The sequence below is a fragment of the Lampris incognitus genome, chromosome 17 (assembly GCF_029633865.1).
Source record: "Lampris incognitus isolate fLamInc1 chromosome 17, fLamInc1.hap2, whole genome shotgun sequence".
NCBI lineage: Eukaryota > Metazoa > Chordata > Actinopteri > Lampriformes > Lampridae > Lampris > Lampris incognitus.
Genome location: NC_079227.1, coordinates 38426493 through 38435701, shown reverse-complemented (window position 1 = coordinate 38435701; position 9209 = coordinate 38426493). Strand labels below are relative to the sequence as shown.

The 9209-nt window shown below is 52.3% G+C and overlaps 1 protein-coding gene across 2 annotated transcripts; it reads left to right on the top strand.

The window, feature by feature from the left end:
- Positions 1 to 5766: 5766 nt before the first annotated feature.
- Positions 5767 to 8928, top strand: egr2b (early growth response 2b). Of its 2 annotated transcripts, none has more exons than XM_056297302.1 (2): positions 5767 to 6168; positions 7007 to 8928. In XM_056297302.1, exons 1-2 carry the CDS (start codon positions 6009 to 6011, stop codon positions 8167 to 8169), a joined length of 1323 nt encoding a protein of 440 aa, XP_056153277.1. In that variant the 5' UTR covers positions 5767 to 6008; the 3' UTR covers positions 8170 to 8928. The 2 variants fall into 2 exon arrangements, with proteins under 2 accessions (XP_056153277.1, XP_056153278.1); XM_056297303.1 differs by having other exon boundaries at positions 5843 to 6038.
- The last annotated feature ends 281 nt before the right edge of the window (positions 8929 to 9209 follow it).

Here is a 9209-nt window from a genome sequence, read left to right as displayed (position 1 = left end):
GGGCGTACATGGATGACTTGACCACCATAGCAACAACAAAACCATGCACCAGGCGCCTGCTGCAGAAACTCCAGGAGAACATCAAGTGGGCACGAATGGAGTTTAAACCAAGTAAATCTCGCAGCATCTCCATTGTTAAAGGCCAACTAGTAGATGAACGGTTCTGCATTAGTGATCAACCAATCCCCACGGTCCGGGAGAAGCCCATCAAGAGCCTCGGACGGTGGTACAATGCAGACCTCAAAGACACCCAGCAACTGGAGCAACTTCGCCAGGATACAATCAGCGGCCTCAGGCAAATCAACAACACTGCACTGCCCGGGAAGTTGAAGCTTTGGTGCTTTCAGTTTGGGCTGCTACCCCGACTCATGTGGCCAATAACCATGTACGAAGTCTCACTATCTCATGCCAATCGCTTGGAGAGGCTAGTGAACTCACAGGTGAGGAAGTGGCTTGGACTGCCAAGGTGCCTCAGCAGTGTTGGACTCTACGGCAATGGAGCCCTCGCACTGCCAATTTCCAGCCTGGTTAAGGAATTCAATGATATTAACAATGATATATGATATACGAATATATATCAACAATACATATGAACAATATATATCAACAATACATATGAACAATATATATCAACAATACATATCAACAATACATATCAACAATACATATCAACAAGAAAGTACTGTCTGCAGTATTCTTCTAGTGATAATACACGGACAAACACTTACAAAACTACATATCAGTTCCATTACGCCGTACAACAGAATGGCCTGTCTGTCCACCTTCTGTCTGTCCATCTTCTGTCTGTCCATCTTCTGTCTATCCATCTTCTGTCTGTCCATCTTCTGTCTGTCCATCTTCTGTCTATCCATGTTCTGTCTTTACATCTTCTGTCTGTCCATCTTCTGTCTTTCCATGTTCTGTGTGTCCATCTTCTGTCTTTCCATCTTCTGTCTATCCATCTTCTGTCTGTCCATCTTCCGTCTGTCCATCTTCTGTCTGTCCATCTTCCGTCTGTCCATCTTCTGTCTGTCCATCTTCCGTCTGTCCATCTTCCGTCTTTCCATCTTATGTCTATCCATCTTCTGTCTGTCCATCTTCTGTCTGTCCATCTTCTGTATGTCCATCTTCTGTATGTCCATCTTCTGTCTGTCCATCTTCTGTCTTTCCATCTTCTGTCTGTGCATCTTCTGTCTGTCAATCTTCTGTCTGTCCATCTTCTGTCTGTCCATCTTCTGTATGTCCATCTTCTGTCTGTGCATCTTCTGTCTGTCAATCTTCTGTCTGTCCATCTTCTGTCTGTCCATCTTCTGTCTTTCCATCTTCTGTCTATCCATCTTCTGTCTTTCCATCTTCTGTCTGTCCATCTTCTGTATGTCCATCTTCTGTCTGTCAATCTTCTGTCTGTCTTTCCATCTTCTGTCTGTCCATCTTCTGTCTTTCCATCTTCTGTCTATCCATCTTCTGTCTTTCCATCTTCTGTCTGTCCATCTTCTGTCTGTGCATCTTCTGTCTTTCCATCTTCTGTCTATCCATCTTCTGTCTTTCCATCTTCTGTCTGTCCATCTTCTGTCTGTCCATCTTCTGTCTTTCCATCTTCTGTCTATCCATCTTCTGTCTTTCCATCTTCTGTCTGTCCATCTTCTGTCTGTCCATCTTCTGTCTTTCCATCTTCTGTCTATCCATCTTCTGTCTGTCCATCTTCTGTCTGTCCATCTTCTGTATGTCCATCTTCTGTCTGTGCATCTTCTGTCTGTCAATCTTCTGTCTGTCCATCTTCTGTCTGTCCATCTTCTGTCTTTCCATCTTCTGTCTATCCATCTTCTGTCTTTCCATCTTCTGTCTGTCCATCTTCTGTATGTCCATCTTCTGTCTGTGCATCTTCTGTCTGTCAATCTTCTGTCTGTCCATGTTCTGTGTGTCCATCTTCTGTCTGTCCATCTTCTGTCTTTCCATCTTCTGTCTTTCCATCTTCTGTCTGTCCATCTTCTGTCTGTCCATCTTCTGTCTTTACATCTTCTGTCTGTCCATCTTCTGTCTTTCCATGTTCTGTGTGTCCATCTTCTGTCTTTCCATCTTCCGTCTATCCATCTTCTGTCTGTCCATCTTCCGTCTGTCCATCTTCTGTCTGTCCATCTTCTGTCTGTCCATCTTCCGTCTGTCCATCTTCCGTCTGTCCATCTTCTGTCTTTCCATCTTCTGTCTGTCCATCTTCTGTCTGTCCATCTTCTGTATGTCCATCTTCTGTCTGTCCATCTTCTGTCTTTCCATCTTCTGTCTATCCATCTTCTGTCTTTCCATCTTCTGTCTGTCCATCTTCTGTCTGTCCATCTTCTGTATGTCCATCTTCTGTCTTTCCATCTTCTGTCTTTCCATCTTCTGTCTTTCCATCTTCTGTCTGTCCATCTTCTGTATGTCCATCTTCTGTCTTTCCATCTTCTGTCTATCCATCTTCTGTCTTTCCATCTTCTGTCTGTCCATCTTCTGTATGTCCATCTTCTGTCTGTCAATCTTCTGTCTGTCCATCTTCTGTCTGTCCATCTTCTGTCTTTCCATCTTCTGTCTATCCATCTTCTGTCTTTCCATCTTCTGTCTGTCCATCTTCTGTATGTCCATCTTCTGTCTGTGCATCTTCTGTCTTTCCATCTTCTGTCTATCCATCTTCTGTCTGTCCATCTTCTGTATGTCCATCTTCTGTCTGTCCATCTTCTGTCTGTCCATCTTCTGTATGTCCATCTTCTGTCTTTCCATCTTCTGTCTATCCATCTTCTGTCTGTCCATCTTCTGTATGTCCATCTTCTGTCTTTCCATCTTCTGTCTATCCATCTTCTGTCTGTCCATCTTCTGTCTGTCCATCTTCTGTCTGTCCATCTTCTGTCTGTCCATCTTCTGTATGTCCATCTTCTGTCTTTCCATCTTCTGTCTGTCCATCTTCTGTATGTCCATCTTCTGTATATCCATCTTCTGTCTGTCCATCTTCTGTATGTCCATCTTCTGTCTTTCCATCTTCTGTCTATCCATCTTCTGTCTGTCCATCTTCTGTATGTCCATCTTCTGTCTGTCCATCTTCTGTCTGTCCATCTTCTGTATGTCCATCTTCTGTCTGTCCATCTTCTGTCTGTGGATCTTCTGTCTGTCAATCTTCTGTCTGTCCATGTTCTGTCTGTCCATCTTCTGTCTGTCCATCTTCTGTCTTTCCATCTTCCTCCCACGGACACACACCTACACAGGTACTAAAACATAATTAACACACACACACACACACACACACACAAGCTGCATTAACAGCCATTACTGACACAGGTTATTGACTGGCACAACAAGTGTGTGTACGAGTGTGCACATGTGAGTGTGCTGTGCGTCCGTGTGCGCAGGCGCGCCCGTGAGTAGTCATGGCGTTTGGAGGCTGGTGCCTGGTAAAAAGCTGAAGGTGCCATTAGTCACCACCAACGTGCGATGACAACACGTCGAGAGGAAGATGAACCGGAAGGCGCGTCGCCGTGTGTCTTGTGTACTGACGGACGGCCGTCGGCGGCACAAGTGACTGACGTGACGGCGCGTTGCAGAAGGGCCGCGCGCACCGCTGACCTCGTCACAGCGAGTGCTGTACTCTGTCAGCCTAACATCCCCTTTTCAGTCACCGCTGGTATTTTTAGCAGCCAGGGTGACTCTGCGGTGCGCCGCGCGTTTTGATGTGCGCGACGTGTTCTGATGGAAACCATCTTCCACCCAAACTCCCCGACCCACCACGCCCACTCACCCGCTGTTGTTTACTGACTGTCACCTCTCGCAACCCACCACGGGACTTTACCGGCTCCACTGCGCCTCATGCCACGCGTCCTGCGCGTCCTGCGCGTCCTGTCCGACCCTCATGCTACGCGGCTATGCGCGTGCGCGTACGAGCACGCGTGCAAGGAGAGGGGACATGGGTCGCGATAAGTTAACGAGGAGGAATAGATAAGAAATGTATGTCAGAAACTTTGCACACGCGTGTCTGCGCACGTGCACAGAGAGGGAGAGCGAGAGGGGGGGGGAGACAGAGAGGGAGAGAGAGGGAGGGAGAGAGGGAGGGAGAGAGAGAGCGAGAGAGAGAGAGGGACAGAGAGAGAGGGAGAGAGAGAGAGAGAGGGAGAGAGAGAGAGCGAGAGAGAGAGAGAGAGAGAGAGAGAGAGAGAGAGAGAGAGAGAGAGAGAGAGAGGGACAGAGAGAGAGGGAGAGAGGGAGGGAGAGAGAGAGCGAGAGAGAGAGAGGGACAGAGAGAGAGGGAGAGAGAGAGAGGGAGGGAGAGAGAGGTCATGCCAATAAAGCTCTGTTGAATTGAATTTAATTGAGAGAGAGAGAGAGAGCGAGAGAGCGAGAGAGAAAGACAGAGCGAGAGAGCGAGAGAGAGAGAGCGAGAGAGAGAGAGAGAGGGAGAGAGAGAGAGAGATGGACAGAGAGAGAGAGAGGGAGAGAGAGAGAGGGAGAGGGAGAGAGCGAGAGAGAGGGAGAGAGAGAGAGATGGACAGAGAGAGAGAGAGGGAGAGAGAGAGGGGGGGAGGGAGAGAGAGAGTTGTTGTTTTTCAGCAAACATGCGGGACGTCCCCTCGGCTCCACCGTGTCTTGCGGTTACCGCCCCCCCCCCCCCACCTCCCTCCCCGCGGTGCCACCGGGGGCCGCCGGGCCATGGGAGGGCAGCACTGCCACGCGGGCGCGCGTTATTTACCACGGCGGCTGATAGACGAGCCACTGAGCGATATGAGATCGATAAACACTCGGGAACTAGCTGAACCGTGGCAGTTTAGAAATGTGACCTTTCACCTCTGCATGGCGACATATGAACGTTTCCGCTGGGAAAGCCTCGTTTTGTCCGGGGCGCCTTGTTGAATGAAACCAAGCAGCTGTCAGCATCACCTGCCTTTACAAGCAAACCAGCCACAATAACAATAACATCACCATCACCATCACCACCATCACCATCACCATCATCATCACCATCATCATCATCACCATCATCATCATCATCGTGGCTGTGAAGCCACTTTCATGTCATCGTGAGCGTGCCCGGGCTCTAGTTTCCTCTGTGCTGATATCAGTAACTGCCGACTCGGTGAAATTGCCCGATGTTGCCTCTTCTTTCCTAAAGTGTAGTCAAATGATGCTGACAGGACTTTCCGAGGCAGCCGGCGGTTCCGTCTGGCTCATTTGATTGTGGTTTATGGCTCGTTACGCGGCGCTGCGCTCGCGGAGCTCGGCAAGACCCGGCCGTCATTTCCCGACTCTCCTGTTCCGGAACTCACCCCAAATTTGGCAGCCGGGGTGTGCTCTAACGCACCGGATGAAGCCTTTTATGGGCTGCGGAGACTATCAAACGGAATGCATCTCTCGATATCGGCGAGCGATTAGAGAGAGGAAATCTGCCGCTGGAGACCGTGAAGCAGACCGCTGCGGATCTGCGTCCGCCATGCCGGACCCGGGACGCTACGTCACTCACACCAGGCGCGCGTTTACCTGCGGCGCGTCTCATGGTTTGTGTTTATTAAGAGAGGTGTTTAGTGGAAAAACGCGCGCCTCGCAGCCGCGGCGGTCTCCCTTCCACTGAGCGGGTTCTCCATTGACAAGTGATTCCTCTGACGACGTCATCACACTCGCAGCCAATCGGCGGCGGCAGCGCCTTTCCCCCCGTCTGCCCTCCCAGTCCTTCTATGGGCAATGACGTAGCGCGGCGCATTCACAGGTTCCCCATATAAACATACTGGCACCAGTACCCCTGCTCCCCAGCACCGTGTGTCCTCCGCGCCACAGTCCCGCAGCGCAACCCAGTCTCCGAGCGGGACTTCAGCACCTTGGCGCATGAGTTTCATCCAACACGCGGCCGACCACGTCCCGTGCCGTCCCGTCGCCCCCGCTGCTAGCCCACAGTTGCAGAGGACCATGCAGTGGTGAACTCCTCGAGTCGTTCAAGCTCCACACTTGGTTGACAGACAGTTGTGTTCCGGAGCCGAGACGGGGACGAGAGCTGCGTGACGATGACGGCCAAGACTTTGGAGAAAGTTCCGGTGAGTCTCGGGGGCTTCATCCATCCCGCGGCCGACACCGCGTACTCGGTGGACGACATGGCCACCTCGGTCGCGGTGTTTCCCAACGGCGACCTGGGAGCGCATTACGACCAGATGAGCGGAGTAGCAGGTGAGATGAGATCCAGGAGGTCCGCACCATGTTCACATGTTGGGGTTTTCTTGTCAGGGGCCATCACAGGGTAAACACTCAGACCGCGCGCACAGCCAATACTCTTTTACCCCCCCCCCCCTTTTTTTTTAAAAATTTTTAAAACTTTTTTTGTTAATTGGTCCCCGTGGGGGAGTTGTTGCTCCGCAGTTACCCCATCCTCGCTGCGTAGCGAGGAGCCGCGGGCAGCCGCCGCGCAGCGCCCGGGGACCAGCTCCAGCTCGGCCCGCCGTGATGCCTCGGTCAGGGGCACAAATTAACCCTGGCATGCGCGTCTTTCTGACGGTGGGGGAAACCGGAGCACCCGGAGAAACCCCATCGCAGACACGCGGAGAACATGCAAACCCCACACGGCAAGGACCTGGGATGACCCCCAAGGTTGGACAACCCCGGGGGTCGAACCCAGGAGGACCTTCTGGTTGTGGGGCGACAGCGCTAACCACTGCGCCACCGTACCGGGCGCGATTTTTTTTTAAACAGCGCGTAAACAATATGTTGGGTCTTTTCATTGTTCTCTTAAATTCAGGTTTAATTGAAAAAAGAAAACCGACACCACGTGAGAACCACTGCTGCGCAAGTATTGGCAGTCGGTAGAAAGTCCGTAACGAAGTCTTACGCTCTCACACGAGACGCGCGGGACAAACTGCGTGCGTAACGGCACCCGGGACAGACGAGCCGGCTGGATGTTTCTGAATTGATGTTGTATTGTCTCACTGGCCTCCCTCGTGTCGGTGTAGGCTGCACCAGGAGCCCTTTTCAAACTGTGTTGTGAATGACTTGTGTTGCTTTGGCTTTGCAGACGGTTTGATGAGCGGGGACCTGGGCGCAGACAAGCGCTCTCTGGACCTGTCCTCGTATCCAAGTGGTTTCTCTCAGCTCCCGCCCCACCGCAACCAGGCTCTGACCTACATGGGCAAGTTCTCCATCGACTCCCAGTACCCGGGCAACTGGAACCCCGAGGGAGTCATCAATATCGTCTCGGCGGGCATCTTGGGCATGGCGCAACCGCCGCCTCCCCATCCTCCTCCTCTTCCTCCACCGCCCTCATCCTCGGCTTCATCCTCACCGGCTTCGTCGGGATCCCCGAATCACTTCTCCAGCGGAGCTCTGAGCTGCACAATGGCAGTTCAGAACCAGGGAGAAATGGACCACCACCTCTACTCGCCACCGCCTCCCTACTCCTCCTCGAGCTGCGGGGAGATCTACCAGGACCCCTCGGCGTTTTTATCCGCCTCCGCCTGTCCCATCGCTTCCTATCCGCCTCCCTCTTACTCCTCACCCAAGCCGCCCATCAGCTCGGATGCAGCGGGGATCTTCCCCATCATCCCCGACTACTCGGGCTTCTTCCAGCCCGCCTGCCAACGGGACATGCAAGCGGCGGGCATGCCGGACCGAAAACCGTTCGGCGCCTGCCCGATCGATTCATTCCGCGTTCCTCCACCCCTGACCCCGCTCAACACTATCAGGAACTACACGCTGGGTCCGAGCGGCGGCGGCCCCGAAGGAGGGCTACCCAGGCTTCCGTCCGCCTACAGCCCACAAAACCTGCCTCTGAGGCCGATCCTGCGGCCCAGAAAGTATCCGAACAGACCCAGCAAGACACCCATTCACGAGCGGCCTTACCCCTGCCCCGCCGAGGGATGCGACAGGCGGTTCTCCCGCTCCGACGAGCTGACCCGGCACATCCGGATCCACACGGGACACAAGCCCTTCCAGTGCCGCATCTGTATGCGCAACTTCAGCCGCAGCGACCACCTCACCACGCACATCCGCACGCACACCGGGGAGAAGCCCTTCGCCTGCGACTTCTGCGGCCGCAAGTTCGCCAGGAGCGACGAGAGAAAGAGACACACTAAAATCCACCTGAGACAGAAGGACAGGAAGTCCTCCGCCGTTTCTTCCTCGTCGTCTTCGTCCAACAGCTCGGGCCTGGATCGCTCGTCCGGCGGCATGTGTACATAGAGCGGCAGGGTGGATCGCTGAGAGTCGCGTTGACATTCTGGCAGCATATGACGTAGGCGTACACTAAACCTAAACAAGAACGGTGCCATGAAATGTCCCGTGTGGTGGTTGTGAGCTAAGAGGACGGTTGACTGAATACTGTGGGGCGGGCAGGCAAACAAACAAACAGCGGAAAGCTGACGTTGGCACAGCGGCAAATAACTTTGGAGTACAGCCGTGCGTAATTGCGCACGCAGGTTCCCGCAGTTTCACACGTTCTGGCGCGGGTCGGGTGGAGAGACTGAGTGCACTTTGTCATGTTCAAGTTTTACGTAGAAAAAGTTGTCGATTATTAACAATACAATTGAGGAATTTTAATAAAACGGAGAGTTTTAATGTGCCACGTGTTACCGGGCAGCATGTTGAGATGTGACATAACGGCAATAATCTCTGAGAGGACGGCGCGTTTTAAATTATTGAATTGACAAAGTGATCATTCCGACACGGTTGTGTATCGCTATATTACCCCTCCGGTGCCTTGCTTTGTGTGTCCGTTTTGTACACTGACTGGGATAAGGACGCTTTAAATGCAATGTACAGTCGTCGTTTAATATAGAAAGTTTGCATATACTATATTTTTGTACACATTCGGTGTCGTGTAACTCGTGTTGAGAGTGTTTGGTTGACTTGTAAAACGAAACGGGATGTAAATAATCTGAACTCCTTGGTCCTACTGACTCGATGCTTGTTTTGTGATTGTTGTGAGGCTCATTAAATGTATGGTGATGCTAATGACACATGCTTTTTGGTCCATTATTGTTTGCAGGGGCGGCTCTGAACAACAGCGAGCGCAGCCGGCCCGCGTGCGCGTTGCGCGCAAGATGCGCATCGGCTGGAGACAGCGCTGTGTCTCACGGTAACAGGTGTTTCACCAGAATCTGTGACCCGGCACGTCATGTGACCCGGCACATCATGTGACCCTACCTTATTGTAGCGGCATGGTCTCACCAACCCGCGTATAAACCACACGATATTACACGTTGCGTGCAACGCGCACGCCA

Excerpts from the sequence above, each read along its gene's own strand:
- egr2b (XM_056297302.1), top strand. The coding sequence starts at position 6,009 with ATGACGGCCAAGACTTTGGAGAAAGTTCCGGTGAGTCTCGGGGGCTTC. Across the intron at positions 6,169-7,006 it reads CCAGATGAGCGGAGTAGCAG|ACGGTTTGATGAGCGGGGAC; the intron begins GTGAGATGAGAT and ends TTGGCTTTGCAG.